The 22,600-nt window shown below is 32.3% G+C and overlaps 1 protein-coding gene across 7 annotated transcripts in view; it reads right to left on the bottom strand.

Annotated features, from left to right (window-relative positions):
* The window catches only part of LOC137643827 (uncharacterized), a 359,559-nt gene that overhangs the window by 64,587 nt on the left and 272,372 nt on the right, over window positions 1–22,600 (bottom strand). For 5 of the 7 annotated variants that reach the window (XM_068376527.1, XM_068376529.1, XM_068376533.1 and 2 more), the window contains exons 7-10: window positions 20,610–20,717; window positions 10,825–11,023; window positions 4,603–4,746; window positions 1,944–2,064 (exon numbers count right to left, since the gene is read on the bottom strand). In XM_068376527.1, coding sequence (XP_068232628.1) covers window positions 1,944–2,064; window positions 4,603–4,746; window positions 10,825–11,023; window positions 20,610–20,717 — 572 coding nt within the window. The remainder of the gene's footprint in view (window positions 1–1,943; window positions 2,065–4,602; window positions 4,747–10,824; window positions 11,024–20,609; window positions 20,718–22,600) is intronic. The other 2 variants (XM_068376528.1, XM_068376530.1) reach the window with 2 other exon arrangements.

Below are 22,600 nucleotides of genomic sequence, written 5' to 3'. Positions count from 1 at the left end.
AAAGCCTTAGAACATAAAAGAGCTATGGAAATGATAGGAAAAGAGCAAAATGGATAAAAGTGCAAACTAAAGTAGAGAATATTCTAACAACTTGTAAGAAAAAGAAATGGACAAGGGCAGGACATAAAATGAGAAAGGCAGAGAAGCCAATGGATTGACAAACTAAGAAAATATGCAGGCGTAGACTGGCATAAAGACCCATGGACTGGAAAGATCATAAACAGACGCAAGTTGATGGAAATGTCTGCGGTCTTCGTCCTGCAGTGGACTAGTAAAGGCTGATTGATGATCATGAAATGCAAAATATTTAGTGACTTTATAGCTATATGCAGAATGATAAAAACTATATATAAAAGAATTGCAAAGATATTCAAACAACCACATCATTTGTTGATTAATGATAGAAATTAAGACATCATATTCACGGCAACATTAATTAACACGTAATTTCTTCCAGCGTTCCATTTTCAAGAACTGGGAAATAGATTAATTCATGTAAATGTTTAAGACAAGGTCCAGAATGCCTTGACAAACATTTCCAAAAGGCGACGTGACTGAAAACATTTACTCTGACTAACAGCGTTGGCAGAATCGATATTGTGTGATCGTGACTGCGCTGTAACTCAACCAAGGAAGGAAACTTGGTGCACAAGGTGTGTAATAAAAGTTACATTTAGGAACAAAGCAAAACACTTATAATTTATTTTCGATCAAAATAAAAAAGCAAGTAGGCCTACCCCAGTATGCATACTAAATGTCTATAGTCTATAGGCCTACCTATCAAAATGGTTGGATTTGATAGTTGTTAAGATGATAGAAAGCATTAGAAAAATGTTGAGTAGAAAATGAAAACAATCGTTAAAAAGACTGAATAAATGTATAAACATCTAAAGGGTCATTTAACAAAAAAAAAAATAAAAATAAAAAATAAGGGCAATGAAAAAGAAAAAAAAAATACACACCGAAAATGAAGTTGTGTAATAAGAAAGTGTGTCAATAGTTTCTTTACCCATTTAAGATAATATTGGGAATTAAGGATTGACTACAGAACAAGATTACAGACACGACAAAACGTAAAATAAAAGACGATGATTATAGCGTGAAAGAGAAAATACGGTAAAACACGTAACCAACAAATAGAAAATGATCAAATAAGAGTTTTTAAAAGCGGAGGGGCAAAAATTACACCATAATACAAAGAGTAATTATTCAAGTTATTTTCTTCATCATTAGCTAAATAAAATCAAAGCAACAATTTGTTTTACGCACTGCGATACTTTCAACCAGCTCTCGTATAGTGATGAAACAAAATTACCCTTAATGTGTACAGACCCATAATAAAATACCCATAATGGGTTAGGACCCATAACAAAAGCCTCCTAATGGGTTCAGACCCAACCATGGACAATACAAAGTCAAGATTTCTTTATAATGAAACGTGCAAAATCAATTATTTGTTATGTAAACAAAAGTTAGGTTTCTGTAAACTTAGTTACACAGCAAATTTCATTGATACCGGAAGTAACTTCTTTACTATATTCAATTTGCATAAATAAAAATGCCGATAAGCTTTACGAATGCTGAAAAATAAGGTTAAATAATAATAATTTTTATAACACTTTATTTGTTATTCTTCTTTGTTTCATGTTGTGGGATTTCACAACACGGTTGAAAATAAAAGGATATTTTTCCTTCACCACATATCACTACGATACGATTTCAGATTTCCCAATTAACTTTATATGTTGAAAATGAATAATATGTTACAAAATATTCTCAAACTTAGACCAAAATATATCACCCAAGATGTTACATAATGATAATGGTACAAAATAAGACTTCCATCTTTCCCAATAACTTAAATAACCAGTAGATGATATGCATTCACTTTGCTACTTAAACCGTTGTAACAAGTGACTTATATAAGTATAAAAGTGACTCACCTGCTGGTCCATAAGTATTTTACACATCTCGACGTTGTTGTTGATGGCAGCGATATGAAGCGGGCACCGTCCATCTAAGTTGGGCGCGTTCACGGTCTCTGGTCGCATGGAAAGAAGCCACCTGCAATATGACGGCGATCAACTTGAGGTCAGGAGGAGGAGGAGGAGGAGGAAAAAGGTGGAGGAAGGGAGAGTGGAGGAATGTCGTGCATCTTACTTCACTTCTCTCTCTCTCTCTCTCTCTCTCTCTCTCTCTCTCTCTCTCTCTCTCTCTCTCTCTCTCTCTCTCTCTCTCAATACTTTCTTAGAAATGAAATACATTCACGCAATCTTTAACATTCTCTCTCTCTCTCTCTCTCTCTCTCTCTCTCTCTCTCTCTCTCTCTCTCTCTCTCTCTCTCTCTTCATAATGCTTTCTTAGAAATGAAATACATTAACATTAGCTTTAACACCCCCCCCTCTCTCTCTCTCTCTCTCTCTCTCTCTCTCTCTCTCTCTCTCTCTCTCTCTCTCTCTCTCTCTTACTACCACAATTTGTAATATATACTTAGAAATGATATATCATATACACGTGAGCTTTCCACAGCAAGCATTTTATTTTTCACCGGGTCAGTAGATACACAATTTTCATCTTCGTAATCACAGATGCGTTTTCTTCCTCCATTCCCTCTTGGGTCACGCAAGGTCATCTACCAAACATCTCGTGATGGTATGGTTGACCGATCTGTTGTTTGTGAGGTGGAAGATATTAGGAGAACGCAACATAAAATATAACTCGTCAGAGTTTGAATATTTTATTTTTTAGTTTTCTGCAAAGTTCTGTATCTCATGTTTTCTATTTTCTTGTTTTATTTTTCTCATGTAACTTATTCTTTTGTTTTCTTATCTTTTTTTTTAAATAATTGTTAATTAAAAAAGACATTTCCCTTTGCTACTCTGGAATGAGTAGTCTAGGCCTATAGTACCACATCTAACTAAAGCACAATGAATAACCTCTTTAAACTGAAGCACTATGAAACTTTGATTTGGAGTGGGTATACTACCATATCTTTTAAATAAAACAAAATTAATAACCTCTTATAAGTGAAAATCTATGAAACTAGCACCTATAGTGAAGTCACACGAATACACTCAGTCGTGAAGGACGAACATGATATACTTGAGAAGGTGACTTGATAAATTTGTATAGACTGAGTCTTACCAGGTTCCAATGTACAGCGAGTGAACAGGACACGTAATCACTGCACAAATAAGGGCAAAATGTGATGAATGAACCCAAGGTGTCTTTTTTTACACGCATCTACAAAAACACCAATCTGTATAATGGATTAACAGATGAGCGGATGAGTGTATTAGACTTTTCATGCTGCGGATTATAATGATTTATGTAATCTTGGCCACATTACCCGGTGTTAGGGGGAGGGAGACCATTCAGTACATAGATGTAATAAGGGGTAAACCTTTGAAGTAGGACTATGGAGTAAGAGATAGCAGATTGGGTAGCATAATAGAAGATAGAAAACGGGAATAGAGGTAATGTATTAACGGCTAAAGTTTAAGAGCAGTTTGGAAACAAAGGAATGCTGCAGTGCCTACAGTGCATCATGTGAGGTGCAGTGACGGTAATATCCCAGGGGGGAAAGCAGGCAATTAATCAACTTAAGTAATTGTAGATATTACTGTAAAAAGTAAAACTCATTGTCGTATCATTAAAGATATTGAAAGGTCACCATTTAATAACTCATTTGCCAGGCAAATTTGCTTGTAAATTCCATGTCTTATTCTTTGATACTCAGTCGTAGCTAGAGATTTGGGGGCCGGGCGGGGGGGGGGGGAGGGGCTGAGCTAGTAAAAAGAACCCCCCCCTTGGGGGTGTGTTAGTAATTTTAAATATATACTTAAATACTGTTGTTTTCTAACCTTGTTTTGCAGAAGCCCCTTTTTTGGAGGCCCGGGGGACATTCTAAAAAAGCAACCCCTCCTCTCGCTACGCAACTGCTTTGATTGCTAGCATCGTTCTGATGTATGATGTTGCAACAAAGAAAAGATATCTGGCGTGTTTGCAAAAACCTTTATGTCTTCTAGATCTATATGGTAATTCTTAATACTTGATTGGTGGCCACAAAATTTCTTGAGAGGCATCGTAAACGGTCACTAAATACATAAACACAACACAGGTTCCAATATCCAAAACCATTAGGCCTACTTGTAGGAGAAATATAGAATAACAGGTTCCACTATCCAAATTCATAGGCCTAGTTGTAAGAGAAATATAGAATAACACAGGTTTCAATATCCAAACCCATAGGCCTACTTGTAGGAGAAATATAGAATAACACAGGTTTCAATATCGAAAACCATACTTAGTAGGAGAAATATAGTAGGCCTAGGTAATAGAGTTCTTGAAATATCTAGATTCCATAGAAGTTAAAATACAAAAGTCAAATTAATGAAAAGAACTATATTGCACAGTTTATCATCAGTTTTATGAACACCAAAACAAATAAGCAGGAATAATTAGTAGTTTCAAATATCTACAACCCAATATATAAAAGCCAAAATCTATGAAAAGATTTCTACTGTACAGTCTAAAACTAAATTAACATCCCCTTTCATAATAAAAATAAAATTAAAAGTGAATTCGTAATCGAATGCTCACATAACCAAGTCCTTGCGGCCAGACTGGCAAGCTTCATGAAGAGGCAAGTCTCCCTTGACGTTTCGCTTCCATAGGTCGGCTCCCTTCTGATGGAGTAGCTTCAACGTCTCCAGTTGTCCTTTGGCAGCTCCGCAATGGGCTGGCCTTTTGGTATCAGGAAAAGGAGAGAGAGAGAGAGAGTATTCAGTTTCATATGTAATGGGATATGTTATTCATTATCTAAATAAGTGAGAGAGAGAGAGAGAGAGAGAGAGAGAGAGAGAGAGAGAGAGAGAGAGAGAGAGTTACAAGGTTTTTATGTCTCAAAGTCTTTATAGTTCATCCGGGGAGACATTTTTGAGAGAGAGAGAGAGAGAGAGAGAGAGAGAGAGAGAGAGAGAGAGAGAGAGAGAGAGAGTGTGTGTGTGTTACGAGGAGTTACTAGGATTTTCGATGTCTCAAAGTCTTTTTAATTCATCCGGGTAGGCTCCATTTGAGAGAGAGAGAGAGAGAGAGAGAGAGAGAGAGAGAGAGAGAGAGAGAGAGAGAGAGAGTGGGGGGGGTTAACCTAGCAGCTCTAAAGAGAGAGGTAAGGTGAGTGGGGTGAATCTAGACTCTAGTGCGATAGCGAAAGAGAGGGTGTGTAGGGGTGAATCTAGCAGCTCTATAAAATGAATTAAATTGAACTGCAAAAAAAGAAAAAAAAAAAAAAAGTATAGCGGTTTCCAGCAGAAACAAAGGGGCGACATTTGGACTGTTGCATGACGTGGGTCAATTGCAATTTGAAAGTGATGATAATTCCCCTGGCGTTATGACCTAACCTAGTTAGTCTCTCATATTATCCAACTCTTCTGCGTATTATTATTATTATTATTATTATTATTAAATGCTAAGCTGCAACCCTAGTTGGAAAAGCAGAATGCTATAAGCCCAGGGGCCCCAACAGGGAAAATAGCCCAGTGAGGAAAGGAAATAACGAAAAATAAAATATTTTAAGAATAGTAACAACATTAAAATAAGCGGGTGATAGCAAGACTCCTTTAATCAAGGCAATTGAATAACATTATGATTTACCCTGAGGGCACTAGAAGAAATGGAAGACCCAGGTCTACATGGCTGAGGACTATGAAACGTAAAGTAGGAGAATATCAATGGAGAAGTATTGATTAAAAAGCTCAAGATAGAGACGACTGGCGAAATCTAACCGAGGCCCTTTGCGTCAATGGGCGTGGGAGGAGATGATGATGATGATGATGATGATGATACACACAATGATCTTTATAGAACCGAGTCTTGAATATATAAGATACGGCGACTGCTATTATATACAAATATCTTTATCTTCGTTTTAATATTCCAGATTGATGCTTAGAAAATTGGTGTGATTCACAAAATGCATGACTTGTGGCCATAATTAAGTTCGCGCTAATGAAGACAATTATTATGTAATGACAAAACGCAACTCGATTAGGAACATACTATTATTATTATTATTATTATTATTATTATTATTATTATTATTGTTGTTGTTGTTGTTGTTATTCTTAGCTAAGCTACAACCCTAATGGGAAAGCAGGATCTTATAAGCTAAAGGGCTCCAACAGGGAAAAATAGCCAGTGAGGAAAGGATATAAGGAAATGAATAAACTATATGAGAAGTAATGAACAATTAAAATAAAATATTTTAAGAACAGTAACAACATTAAAACAGATCGTTCATATATAAACTATAACTAGAGATTTAAGTCAGCCTATTCAACATAAAAGCATTTGCTGCAAGTTTGAAATTTTGAAGTTCTACCGGTTCAACTACCTGATTGGGAAGATCATTCCAAAACCTGGTCATAGCTGGATTAAAACTTCTAGACTGTTACCCTCCAAATTTCATAAGTAGAAATATAACGTTTATCATTAAATCACTGTTAATTGAAATTCAAAATCGACCAGAGAGAGACCGGTCAGGGCTAATAGTAACCCTATTATTATTATCATTATTAAATGCTAAGCTACAACCCTAGTTGGAAAAGCAGGATGCTATAAGCCCAGGGGCCCCAACAGGGAAAATAGCCCAGTGAAAAAAGGGAATAAGGAAAAATAAAATATTTTAAGAACAGTAACATCAAAATAAATATTTCCTATATAAACTATAAAAACTTTAACAAGAGGAAGAGAAACTAGATAGAACAGTGTGCACGAGTGTACCCTCAATCAAGAGAACTCTAACCCAAGACAGTGGAAGACCATGGTATAGAAGCTATGGCACTACCCAAGACTAGAGAACAATGGTTTAATTTTGGAGTGTCCTTCTCCTAGAAGAGCTGCTTACCATAGCTGAAGAGTCTCCTCTACCCTTACCGAGAGGAAAGTAGCCACTGAACAATTAAAGTGCAGTAGTTAACCCCTTGGGTGAAGAAGAATTGTTTGGTAATGTCAGTGTTGTCAGGTGTATGAGGACAGAGGAGAATCTGTAAAGAATAGGCCAGACTATTCTGTGTCTGAGTAGGCAAAGGGAAAGAACCGTAACCAGAGAGAAGGGTCATATGTAGTACTCTGGCCAGCAAACGGACCCCATAACTCTAGTGGTAGTATCTCAACGGGTGGCTGGTGCCATGGCCAACCTACTACAAAAAGTCCTTTCTCCCTAAAACTTACTTTCCTATCTCTCCCAATTTTCAATTATTTGTTTCCAGCCTATTAATCTATAAATATCAATATCTTTATTAATCTTTATCACTATCAATCTATCACTTTCAGTAATCTTTTTAAAAAATGCACATATTTTTCGTAGATTCCTAACAAATAACAGAAAAATCACAATACAAAATTTCTAACAAATACAAGAAAAATTACAATATAATGTCCAACTTCTTAGCGAAGGTAATAAGAAATATATTACTTCTAGCTTTGAATTCCTATTGGAGAAAACTAATCAACAAATTAAGTAATCAGAAAATTGGGTAAAAGGGGTAACAGTAATGGGTAAATATTACCAAGTAAGTTCTCCAATCTTTGATAATATATCGACCAAACACTTTAAAGGCCTCTCATGAATGGCAGGGGCAGGGGACAGTAACATTACCCTATCAAGCAGGACAATGCCCTAGAGACTGACTATATATACATATGATCAGCGTCTAAGCCCTCTCTCCACCCAAGCTAGGACTAAGGAGGTCCAGGCAATGGCTGCTGATTTCTCAGCAGATAGACCTATAGGCTCCCCCAACACCCCCATCACAAGGGTGGTGAGGTTGCAGCGACCAAAGAAACTAACGAGTTTGAGCAGGACTGGAACCCCAGTCTGGCGTTCGCCAGTCAGGGACGTTACCACATCGTCCACCACAACCCAGGATAGATCTTTTAAATCAAGGTGTCACCTTCATTATAATAAAAAATCAGCATTTTCATTATAACATAACAAAAATAAAAGAATTTCTACTGGCAGAAAGTGAGAGTCTGAATTGGCAGATCGCGTGAGCTTCCGGCATTTTCATACAGTTTCCTACGAGCGAAACTGTATTAAATTCATGGCGGTAAAAATTATGGGAAAATGTATGAGATTCTCGGAGGAAATCGAAAGTAATTTCTTCGGAACACTTCCTTGAAGTTAAAGAAAAAATCACTTTAATTTGAGAAAAAAAATTGTCATATATATGCAAATAAAATAAGCACGTTGGTGTGAAAAGTTTTCTCCTTAAGACAGATTATTATACCTCAACACAATCAGAGAGAGAGAGAGAGAGAGAGAGAGAGAGAGAGAGAGAGAGAGAGAGAGAGAGAGAGAGAGAGGTTTATACTTTTTCAATTGTAAAATGTGTTGCAGCGTGGTGTCTACAATTTCAGATAGTTAACACTATCGATCTAATTCAAAGTGGAGGTAATATGAGAGAGAGAGAGAGAGAGAGAGAGAGAGAGAGAGAGAGAGAGAGAGAGAGAGAGCTGCAAAATATTAGAAATTCAGATACCAGCACGATATAAAATACCTAGAAAGGCAGAGAATAATTGACAACAATAAGGGCAGAAGAAAATCATTAATTTATATGGATAGCAGAGCTCTATGATAAATTTCTATGAAGGGAAGAAATTGGTTTTGGGGACAAAGATATCAAAAGCAGTGGGTAAATAAGGTCAGATAATTAGGAAGATTTTGATATGGCTCATAAAGTATGACCTTGCAAGCCAATCTGTGTTGTTGATGTTCTTAGAATATTTTAATTGTTTGTTGCTTCTATTGTAGTTTATTCATTTCCTCATTTACTTTCCTCACTGGGCTACTTTTCCCTGCTGGGGCCCTTGGGCTTATAGCATCTTGCTTTTGTAACTAGGGTAATAGCTTAGCTTGTAACAACAACAACAACAACAACAACAATAATAATAATAATAATAATAATAATAATAATAAAACAAACACAAGTTGAAGAAAACTTACAGTTTCATTTTTGAAGTAAAGCTAAGAAAGGTTGGACAGCAAGATGGAAGAAAGGAAGCATGAATGGAGGCATGGTAGAAAGCTAAAAGGTAAAGAAGAAGAAGAAAGTGAGATTAAACGTGCCATGATGGATAAAAACAGTTAAAAAGTAAATATCAAAAGCCCTCAGTGATGGCCCATCTCCATAAATTTCCTGGAGATTACGATTGAAAATGATTTCATAAATTAAGCATAGCAATTTATTCTTATTGTACAATGTACGATTTTGGCAACGTATGTCTTCTTCTGTTGAAACAAGATAAGATGTGATCAACAAAAACTAATGTCAATATCTAGCAAGATATGAAGTCAACAAAAGATTTTGTCAGTGACTAGAAAGAGATGTAATTAACAAAAATAATGTCAATATCTAGCAGGATACGTAATCAACAAAAGGTCTTGCCAGTGACTAGAAAGAGATGTAATCAACAAAAAGTGATGTCAGTAACTACTATGAGATGTGATACAAAAAAATTGATGTTAGCAACTAGCAAGAGATGTAGTCAACAAAAAAGTGATGTCAGTAACTAGCAAGACAAATAATAAACAAAAGCTAATGTTAGTAACTAGCAAGAGATGTAAGCAATAAAAACTGACATCAATGACTCATAAGAGATGTAATCAACAATACTTGATATCAATAACTAGAAAGAGGTGTATTCAATAAAAGCTGATGTCAATGATTAAAAAGAGATGTAATCAATAATTCTTGATATCAATAACTAGCAAGAGATGCAATCAACAATAGCTGATGTAAATAACTAGAAAGAGATGTAATCAACAAGAGCTGATGTCAATAACTTACAAGAAATGTAATCAACAAAAGCTGATGTGAATAAAAGCATGAGATGTATATAATCAACAAAACCTGATGTCAATACCTAGCAAGAGATGTAATCAACAAAGCCTGATGTCAATAACTAGAAAGAGATGTAATCAACAAAAGCTCATATCAATAACTAGCAAGAGATGTAATCAACAAAAGCTCATATCAATAACTAGCAAGAGATATAATCAACAAAAGCTTATGTTAATAACTAGCAAGAGATGTAATCAACAAAAGCTCTTGTCAATACCTACCAGGAGACGTAATAAGTGAAAGCTTATGATAATACCTAGCAAGAGATGTAATCAACAAAAGCTGATGTCAATTACTAGCAAGAGATGTAATCAACAAAAGCTGATATCAATAACTAGCAAGAGATATAATCAGATGTAATAAAAAAAGCTGATATCAATAACTAGCAAGAGATGTAATCAACAAAAGCTGATGTCAATAACTACAGAGATGTAATCAACAAAAGCTCATATCAATAACTAGCAAGAGATATAATCAACAAAGCCTGATGTCAATAACTAGAAAGAAATGTAATCAACAAAAGCTCATATCAATAACTAGCAAGAGATATAATCAACAAAAGCTTATGTTAATAACTAGCAAGAGATGTAATCAACAAAAGCTCATGTCAATGACTAGCAGGAGACGTAATCAGCAAAAGCTTATGATAATATCTAGCAAGAGATGTAATCAACAAAAGCTGATGTCAATTACTAGCAAGAGATGTAATCAACAAAAACTGATGTCAATAACTAGCAAGAGATATAGTCAGATGTAATAAAAAAAATCTGATATCAATAACTAGCAAGAGATGTAATCAACAAAAGCTGATATCAATAACTACAGAGATGTAATCAACAAAACCTGATGTCAATAACTACAAAGAGATGTAATCGCCAAAAGCTCATGTGAACAACTAACGGCACAATAAAAAACTCACGTTCTCCCTTTCCTATCCTGTCTATCGGGATGGGCCGCATGATGGAGCAGGAGTTGTGTGCAGTCGGCGTGGCCTAAGGTCACCGAGTAGAAGAGGGGCGTGCAGCCATTGGAATCCAGGGTGTCGACTTCGGCGCCGCACAAGGACAGCAGGCAATCCAGGCAGTCCAGGTGTCCCCTCGAAGCCGCGCAGTGTAAAGCTGTGGCGATTTTGGGGGGTGGGTAAAAACTACACTAGTGCAGCGCCTAACTAGATAAAAAAAAAGTAGTAGCAGAAGAGGCTAGCTACTAGTTCGTGACCCAGAACGAAACTAGTAGTTGGCAGTTGGGAAAGCATTTAACAAGCACTGTATGAATGATTCGTACCTCTAAGAATAAGGTTTACCACTGTACAATGTACACATTAACTTGAATCATTTGCTATCGTGACCAGTTTGAAAAAAAGTCAATCTACAAAAATATTATAATAAAGACAACCACTGTGGAGTTCTACATGGTGGGTGTTCAAGTATCTTTGCCAAATTAGAAAAAAAAAATAATATGCAAGAATAAAGATCACATGTATATATAGTAAATTTGAAGACATAAAGGAGACTAATAACATCTTTCATGAAATGGAAATAAACACAAACATTGCACATGTAACGAACATGAAAGAAAACAAAAATCATGGTAGACACACAGCTAAGGTGTTTAGAACCTACTCAAAATATTACATTAGGATATGAAACACGTATGTACATATGGTTAGAAGTTGTGATTTTTACGTGAGTGCTCATTCAAAACACTATTGGAAGTGTTTACTTTGAACGAAAAGCATAAAAACTACGTAATATCATATAAATTACGATTAAATTATCACTTTAACATACTCACGTTTCCATTGTCAAATGGTTTACGCAAAAGCCTTTTGCCTATATTAGAGTAATTATTTTTTTTTGGTCTCAAAGGAATATTTACTTGTCTATCCTAATATGTGTAAATGAATGTGTGGTCCACTAAAATGTGTATTTAAGTCTTCCATATATATATATATATATATACATATATATATATATATATATATATATATATATATATATATTTATATATATATATATATATATATATATGTATATATATATATACAGTATATATATATATATATATATATATATATATATATATATATATATATATATGCAGTATATATATGTATATATATATATATATATATATATATATATATATATATGTATGTATATATATATATATGTATATATGTATACTGTATATATATATATATATATATATATATATATATATATATATATATATATATGTGTGTGTGTGTGTGTGTGTATGGATATATGTATATACATATGTGTGTGTATAGATATACAGTATGGGTGTATGTTTATATAAACAATAATATTTGTGTATATGCATGTAAATAAGCTAAAAGCTGAAGTTAACATATTTTGAATGTAAGTAAACATAAGGTTTTCAAAGCACGCAACCACGCATGTGATCAAATCTTAAGAAAAAAATAATCGTTCAAGTCTTCGACAAAGTTTAATCTAAACTGTCATCTATCTACCTCGAGGCTTATTATTATTGGCTCTGTAGTTGAAAAGCTTTGGTTAAATATATCCTATGGACCTATTAAATCTTAAAATTGTTATGCTAAGAGTACTATATACTATATACCTCTGGTGTATGTCTCATCACCTTTTAAAACACTACAATATAAAATATGTTAATAAAAAATAAGAGAGAAATACATACTATAATGCTGAGGTATCAAAGGCATCAACATAAGCTCTTTTTTATCCATGAAGAATTTTCTTAGCTAGGATTTAATACTTCCCGATGTAAGTACATTTTTAAAGTACTGTTTATATATATATATATATATATATATATATATATATATATATATATATATATATATATATATATATATATATATATTAGTGTACATAAACTACGCTAAGAGAAGAACTAAAAATATTATGTTCCTTAGAGTATTTCGAACAATTTCTTCCTTTTCCAAATGGAATTTTACCCGATTTCACAATGATGTATACAATAAGTAATCCTATGCTATTCTAACTGTTAAAAAAAAAAAAAAAAAAAAAAAAAAAAAATTCCTTGCATAGAAATTCACAAAGAAAAATAGTTCAAAAGAAATCTTATAAAAAAGGGGTTGGAGATGAATAAAATGACAGAAAAAAAGTTTTTATGACGATAACAGAACTAGATCTTTAGGAAAGTTGATAAACAACTTTCTGAACAAAACTGTAATCTAAGGACAGATAATGATAAGGTTTAAAAAAAAAAAAGTAACTTTAGGAGAGATAATGAAGATTTCAGTAAAGAATTGTAACTTTAGGACAGAAATGATAAGGTTTACAAACAAAAATATAACTTTAGGCAGATAAGAAACAATTTACAAACAACTGTAACTTTGGGGACAGATAATGAAACAATTTACAAAAGAACTGTAACTTTGGGACAGATAATGAAACAATTTACAAACAGAACTGTAACTTTAGGGAGATAATGAACAATTTACAAACAGAACTGTAACTTTGGGGACAGATAATGAAACAATTTACAAACAGAACTGTAACTTTGGGACAGATAACGAAACAATTTACAAACAGAACTGTAACTTTGGGACAGATAATGAAACAATTTACAAACAGAACTGTAACTTTGGGACAGATAACGAAACAATTTACAAACAGAACTGTAACTTTGGGACAGATAACGAAACAATTTACAAACAGAACTGTAACTTTGGGACAGATAACGAAACAATTTACAAACAGAACTGTAACTTTGGGACAGATAACGAAACAATTTACAAACAGAACTGTAACTTTGGGACAGATAACGAAACAATTTACAAACAGAACTGTAACTTTGGGACAGATAACGAAACAATTTACAAACAGAACTGTAACTTTGGGACAGATAACGAAACAATTTACAAACAGAACTGTAACTTTGGGACAGATAACGAAACAATTTACAAACAGAACTGTAACTTTGGGACAGATAACGAAACAATTTACAAACAGAACTGTAACTTTGGGACAGATAACGAAACAATTTACAAACAGAACTGTAACTTTGGGACAGATAACGAAACAATTTACAAACAGAACTGTAACTTTGGGACAGATAATGAAACAATTTACAAACAGAACTGTAACTTTGGGACAGATAATGAAACAATTTACAAACAGAACTGTAACTTTGGGACAGATAATGAAACAATTTACAAACAGAACTGTAACTTTGGGATAGATAATGAAACAATTTACAAACAGAACTGTGACTTTGGGACAGATAATGAAACAATTTACAAACAGAACTGTAACTTTGGGACAGATAATGAAACAATTTACAAACAGAACTGTAACTTTGGGACAGATAATGAAACAATTTACAAACAGAACTGTAACTTTGGGACAGATAATGAAACAATTTACAAACAGAACTGTAACTTTGGGACAGATAATGAAACAATTTACAAACAGAACTGTAACTTTGGGACAGATAATGAAACAATTTACAAACAGAACTGTAACTTTGGGACAGATAATGAAACAATTTACAAACAGAACTGTAACTTTGGGACAGATAATGAAACAATTTACAAACAGAACTGTAACTTTAGGGCAGATAATGAAACAATTTACAAACAGAACTGTAACTTTAGGGCAGATAATGAAACAATTTACAAACAGAACTGTAACTTTAGGGCAGATAATGAAACAATTTACAAACAGAACTGTAACTTTGGGCAGATAATGAAACAATTTACAAACAGAACTGTAACTTTGGGACAGATAATGAAACAATTTACAAACAGAACTGTAACTTTGGGACAGATAATGAAACAATTTACAAACAGAACTGTAACTTTGGGACAGATAATGAAACAATTTACAAACAGAACTGTAACTTTGGGACAGATAATGAAACAATTTACAAACAGAACTGTAACTTTGGGATAGATAATGAAACAATTTACAAACAGAACTGTAACTTTGGGACAGATAATGAAACAATTTACAAACAGAACTGTAACTTTGGGACAGATAATGAAACAATTTACAAACAGAACTGTAACTTTGGGACAGATAATGAAACAATTTACAAACAGAACTGTAACTTTGGGACAGATAATGAAACAATTTACAAACAGAACTGTAACTTTGGGCAGATAATGAAACAATTTACAAACAGAACTGTAACTTTAGGGCAGATAATGAAACAATTTACAAACAGAACTGTAACTTTAGGGCAGATAATGAAACAATTTACAAACAGAACTGTAACTTTGGGCAGATAATGAAACAATTTACAAACAGAACTGTAACTTTGGGCAGATAATGAAACAATTTACAAACAGAACTGTAACTTTGGGACAGATAATGAAACAATTTACAAACAGAACTGTAACTTTGGGACAGATAATGAAACAATTTACAAACAGAACTGTAACTTTGGGACAGATAACGAAACAATTTACAAACAGAACTGTAACTTTGGGATAGATAATGAAACAATTTACAAACAGAACTGTAACTTTGGGACAGATAATGAAACAATTTACAAACAGAACTGTAACTTTGGGACAGATAACGAAACAATTTACAAACAGAACTGTAACTTTGGGACAGATAACGAAACAATTTACAAACAGAACTGTAACTTTGGGACAGATAACGAAACAATTTACAAACAGAACTGTAACTTTGGGACAGATAACGAAACAATTTACAAACAGAACTGTAACTTTGGGACAGATAACGAAACAATTTACAAACAGAACTGTAACTTTGGGACAGATAACGAAACAATTTACAAACAGAACTGTAACTTTGGGACAGATAACGAAACAATTTACAAACAGAACTGTAACTTTGGGACAGATAACGAAACAATTTACAAACAGAACTGTAACTTTGGGACAGATAACGAAACAATTTACAAACAGAACTGTAACTTTGGGACAGATAATGAAACAATTTACAAACAGAACTGTAACTTTGGGACAGATAATGAAACAATTTACAAACAGAACTGTAACTTTGGGATAGATAATGAAACAATTTACAAACAGAACTGTAACTTTGGGCAGATAATGAAACAATTTACAAACAGAACTGTAACTTTAGGGCAGATAATGAAACAATTTACAAACAGAACTGTAACTTTAGGGCAGATAATGAAACAATTTACAAACAGAACTGTAACTTTAGGGCAGATAATGAAACAATTTACAAACAGAACTGTAACTTTGGGCAGATAATGAAACAATTTACAAACAGAACTGTAACTTTGGGACAGATAATGAAACAATTTACAAACAGAACTGTAACTTTGGGACAGATAATGAAACAATTTACAAACAGAACTGTAACTTTGGGACAGATAATGAAACAATTTACAAACAGAACTGTAACTTTGGGACAGATAATGAAACAATTTACAAACAGAACTGTAACTTTGGGACAGATAATGAAACAATTTACAAACAGAACTGTAACTTTGGGACAGATAATGAAACAATTTACAAACAGAACTGTAACTTTGGGACAGATAATGAAACAATTTACAAACAGAACTGTAACTTTGGGACAGATAATGAAACAATTTACAAACAGAACTGTAACTTTGGGACAGATAATGAAACAATTTACAAACAGAACTGTAACTTTGGGACAGATAATGAAACAATTTACAAACAGAACTGTAACTTTGGGACAGATAATGAAACAATTTACAAACAGAACTGTAACTTTGGGACAGATAACGAAACAATTTACAAACAGAACTGTAACTTTGGGACAGATAACGAAACAATTTACAAACAGAACTGTAACTTTGGGACAGATAATGAAACAATTTACAAACAGAACTGTAACTTTAGGGACAGATAATGAAACAATTTACAAACAGAACTGTAACTTTGGGACAGATAACGAAACAATTTACAAACAGAACTGTAACTTTAGGGCAGATAATGAAACAATTTACAAACAGAACTGTAACTTTAGGGCAGATAATGAAACAATTTACAAACAGAACTGTAACTTTGGGACAGATAACGAAACAATTTACAAACAGAACTGTAACTTTGGGACAGATAACGAAACAATTTACAAACAGAACTGTATCTTTGGGACAGATAACGAAACAATTTACAAACAGAACTGTATCTTTGGGATAGATAATGAAACAATTTACAAACAGAACAGTGACTTTGGGACAGATAATGAAACAATTTACAAACAGAACTGTAACTTTAGGGCAGATAATGAAACAATTTACAAACAGAACTGTAACTTTAGGGCAGATAATGAAACAATTTACAAACAGAACTGTAACTTTGGGATAGATAATGAAACAATTTACAAACAGAACAGTGACTTTGGGACAGATAATGAAACAATTTACAAACAGAACTGTAACTTTAGGGCAGATAATGAAACAATTTACAAACAGAACTGTAACTTTGGGATAGATAATGAAACAATTTACAAACAGAACAGTGACTTTGGGACAGATAATGAAACAATTTACAAACAGAACTGTAACTTTAGGGCAGATAATGAAACAATTTACAAACAGAACTGTAACTTTAGGGCAGATAATGAAACAATTTACAAACAGAACTGTAACTTTGGGATAGATAATGAAACAATTTACAAACAGAACAGTGACTTTGGGACAGATAATGAAACAATTTACAAACAGAACTGTAACTTTAGGGCAGATAATGAAACAATTTACAAACAGAACTGTAACTTTGGGATAGATAATGAAACAATTTACAAACAGAACAGTGACTTTGGGACAGATAATGAAACAATTTACAAACAGAACTGTAACTTTAGGGCAGATAATGAAACAATTTACAAACAGAACTGTAACTTTGGGACAGATAACGAAACAATTTACAAACAGAACTGTAACTTTGGGACAGATAACGAAACAATTTACAAACAGAACTGTAACTTTAGGGCAGATAATGAAACAATTTACAAACAGAACTGTAACTTTAGGGCAGATAATGAAACAATTTACAAACAGAACTGTAACTTTGGGATAGATAATGAAACAATTTACAAACAGAACAGTGACTTTGGGACAGATAATGAAACAATTTACAAACAGAACTGTAACTTTGGGACAGATAACGAAACAATTTACAAACAGAACTGTAACTTTAGGGCAGATAATGAAACAATTTACAAACAGAACTGTAACTTTGGGATAGATAATGAAACAATTTACAAACAGAACTGTGACTTTAGCACAGTTGAAGAATAGGTTTACATATAGAATGGTAAGGTTAAGACGTTACAAACAGCACTGTAACATTAGTATAGATAATGATGTTCATAAACAGAACTGTAACTTGAGGACAGATAATGAAAATATCTACAAACACAACAGTAACTTCATGATAAGAATATATAGAAAACTAACTTTAGGAAATATGAAAATATTTACAAACGCAACATCAACTTTAGGACAATTAATTAAAAGGTTTACAGATCACGAAAGGATTCAGTTAAAGAAATCATTTAATGACTAAATTTTGTCAAAGGATTTATATTGGTTATAGATATCTACTATATGATATATAAAAAAAAGTCCATTTCTTTTAGCGAGGCATATTTGCACCGACTCGCAGCGGTGCCCTTTAAGCTAGGAAAAGTTTCCTGGTCGCTGATTGGTTAAAATTATCTTGTCCAACCAATCAGCGATCAGGAAACTGTTCCAAGCTAAAAGGGCACCCCTGCGAGTCGGTGCAAATATGCCTCGCTAAAAGAAATAGACTATAGTTAGTTTTTTTTTATTATTATTTTTTTTCTCACATACTTATTAAAGTATGATTGCTTAAACTGATCATTTTATATGTAATTTTATGAACCTATCCTTCAGAAATGGATAAATAATTTCTAATCACCACAAGTATAAGTTTACTACAAAGAGAAAGAAACACAATTATCTGTATCCTCCAGTAGTGTTTCCTCTGCTATAAAATACTGAAGAAACATTTTTAAAAAATACTGAAAAAAATAGGAGTAATTAACACAGAATATGATGTTAATTCTTCACACCTAAATCGCAGCCTCTGGAAAAAAATGTTTTAAAATTTTTACTAATAACAGCCTTCTGTGAAATATATCCAGGACCATCAAAGGATATTTAGACGTGGGGAATCATTTTCAAGGAGTCAAGGATACGGCAAAATTCTGTGAAAATATTTCAAGGCTGAGGAAAAAATGCGCCAATGTTCCAAAATCGAGAATGATTCAGGAAATAAATTATGAGCATAAACAGTAACCTCATAAGGTAAATGGCCCATTTCGTTGCTAACAAAAAAAAAAAAAAAAAAAAAAAAAAAAAAAAATAGAATAAACACAACGCAGAATATGACTCAAAAATAAAAAATAAAAAATTTTAGATTTATAAATACAACGCAGAATATGACTTAAATAAAATAGAATTATAAATACAAAGCAGAATATGACTTAAAAAAAATAGAATTATAAATACAACGCAGAATATGACTTCAAGAAATAAAAATTTGAATTATAAATACAACGCAGAAAATGACTTTAAAATGGTAAAAAATACTGAATTAGATTATCTAATTTTTGTCTCGCTGAATATGTTAATCTATTAAGATGCTTATACCATTATAATCTAATTTCACTGTATAAAAATTAAGTAAAAAAACAGACTTTGAGAATTTACATAAATATTGGAATAATTGTAATTCTTTCATGCGTTATTTTTTTTGTCTAAAAGAATATGTTGATCTATTAAGATGTTTAAACCATAATTTAATTTCGTTATAAAAAATTATGTCAAGGAACAGTCATTGATAATTTAATTTTACTCGGAAAACTTTAGTCAAGAAACAGTATTTGATAATTTAAATTTTATATAAAAATTTCAAAGACAAAGCAGTCTTTGATAATTTAATTTCACTATAATAAATCTAAGTCAAGGAACAGTCTTTGATAATTTAATTTTACTCGGAAAACTTTAGTCAAGAAACAGTATTTGATAATTTAAATTCACAATAGAGATTTTAAAGTCAAGGAACAGTCTTTGATCATTTAATTTCACTATAAAAAATTAAGTCATGGAACATTATTTGATAATTTAATTTCACTATCAAAAATTTAAGTCAAAGAAGTCTTTGATAATTTAATTTCGCTATAAGAATTTTGAAGTTAAGGAATAGTCTTCTTAATTCCACTAAAAAAAATTTAAGTCAAGGAACAATTTTTGATAATTTAATTTCGCTATCAAAAATTTAAGTCAAGGAACAATCTTTGATAATTTAATTTCGCTATCAAAAAATTTAAGTCAAGGAACAATTTTTGATAATTTAATTTCGCTATCGAAAATTTAGGTCAAGGAACAATCTTTGATACTTCAATTTCACTATCAAAAATTTTAGTCAAGGAAAAGTCTTTGATAATTTAATTTCACTGTCAAAAAATTTTGAAGTTAAGGAATAGTCTTTGATAACTTAATTCCACTATAAAAAAAATTTAAGTCAAGGAACAGTCTTTGATAATTCAATTTCACTATCAAAAATTCAAGTCAAGGAACAGTCTTTGAGATTAAAAATACCAGAACAATTGCAATAAATTCACGACCCAAGTTCATTCAATGGTCCAGGATATACCCAAGAAGACAACTAAAAAAAAAGGCAAAGATAAATAGATAAGGATGACCTTCCATATCATCTCTCACCTGTCAATCCGTCCTTATCCTCGGCGCTGACGGAGGCCCCAGCGTTAACGAGAGCCAGGATGGCATCGGCGCTTCCTGAAGGACAGTACACGTGAGACGGCCGCACCTCTGCCAAGATAACATAGCAGGTCGCGCCACAGACACAACAGACTTTCTCTCTTTCTCTCTCTCTCTCTACTTCTTTATCTCCTTTTCTCTCTCACCATTGGAAGGGAGGGGGGGCTGATTGGGATTGGATGGGTTGAGGAGAGGGGGGAGGGGGAGTGCTTACCTCCCACAACTGGCATGCAGTGGTGAAGTTGAATATTTTTTTAGAGGGATACTAAGGACAACATATCCATAAGGGAGGGGCTTGTTACATATATATATATATATATATATATATATATATATATATATATATAATTTATATACATCGCATATACACATATACATGCTGCAGGTACATATAGACATACACATGTACATAAATATAGGTACATATACACACAAAATATATTTACATGTATATATACAGTATACTGTATGTATGTATGTGTGTATATATATAAACATATATATATATATATATATATATATATATATATATATATATATATATATATGTATGTACTGTATATATACATGTACACATATACACACAAAGTATATTTACAAATATATATATATATATATATATATATATATATATATATATATATATATAATGAGGATTCATGGATGCTTTTAATAATGCTCCATCCAAGGAGGTATTCAATAAAAAACATTCTCCTAAAACATGCATTTAAAATTTTGGGATGAACTAACTTCATATACTTTGGTATGGAGCACAACTAAGGATTCTTTGAAAATATTCTTTAGTAATTGTAAACACTTATGTTAACAACTTCATCAGTGCATATTCTTGTCTAAAGAATATGCAATAACTACAATACATATCTCTGACTCAAAACTTGGTTATATGGATATGTACAGGCAAAGATATGTAAACATTACTATATCTATATTCATAATTTATGCTAACAGTATTGAATCTGTTTTATGCAAAGCATAAATTTTACTTTGAAGAATTTCGAAGTTACTAAAGTGAAAATTTTAAATTATGCTTTGAAGAATTTCAGAGTTACTAAAGTTAAAATTTCAAATTATACTTTAAAGAATTTCGAAGTTACTAAAATTAAAATTATACTTTGAAGAAGGTACTAAAGTTAAAATCTTCTTGCAATCATCATACACATGCCCTAATTCCATAACTACATAATTAAAATATTTTTCATTTCCGGAATTTGATGGTTGATTACACGAGAGTATCCCATATTTAAACAAAAAAATAATTCCTTAAGAAATCTCCATGTATTATTTGTACTTAAATGCATTTCCTTATATTAAACTAATAGTATTTTCTGAAAGATATGAATCAGAGTAAACTTCTGCATGTGTGGATATGTATAAAAATTAATCTATGTCTATCTATTCAGGATTTCCCATCATCTATTTTTTTTTTTTTTTATAAAATGTATCAAATATTGAGGACAAAAATACCATTCTTAGTATTTTTCCATTAAAATGAAGGTTATTTTACACTTTTATAAAAAATTAACCTATATCCATCTATTCAGGATTTCGAAAAAATGCCATTTTTGTTATTGTTCCTTTAAAATAAATGTTATTTTATACTTTTACTGATAAGATATAAACATAAAACGGTAATTGATATGAAAAAAATATGTAAAAAATTAATCTACATCTATTCAGGAATTCAAGAGCATCATATTTTTTCGGCTAAAATCTATCAAATAATGAGAAAAATGCCATTTTTAGTATTTTTCCATTAAAATAAAAGTTATTTTATACTTGTACTGACAAGATCTATACATAAAACGGTAATTAATATACGAATAACACGTATAATAATTGATCTACATCTGCCTATTCAGGATTTCAGAGCATATAATTTTTTTTGCGTAAAATTTATCAAATTTGAAGGACAT

Source organism: Palaemon carinicauda, chromosome 7, assembly GCF_036898095.1.
Source record: "Palaemon carinicauda isolate YSFRI2023 chromosome 7, ASM3689809v2, whole genome shotgun sequence".
Taxonomy (NCBI): Eukaryota; Metazoa; Arthropoda; class Malacostraca; order Decapoda; family Palaemonidae; genus Palaemon; species Palaemon carinicauda.
Note: the sequence above shows the minus strand (reverse complement) of the source record. Positions and strands in the feature narration are given on the sequence as shown.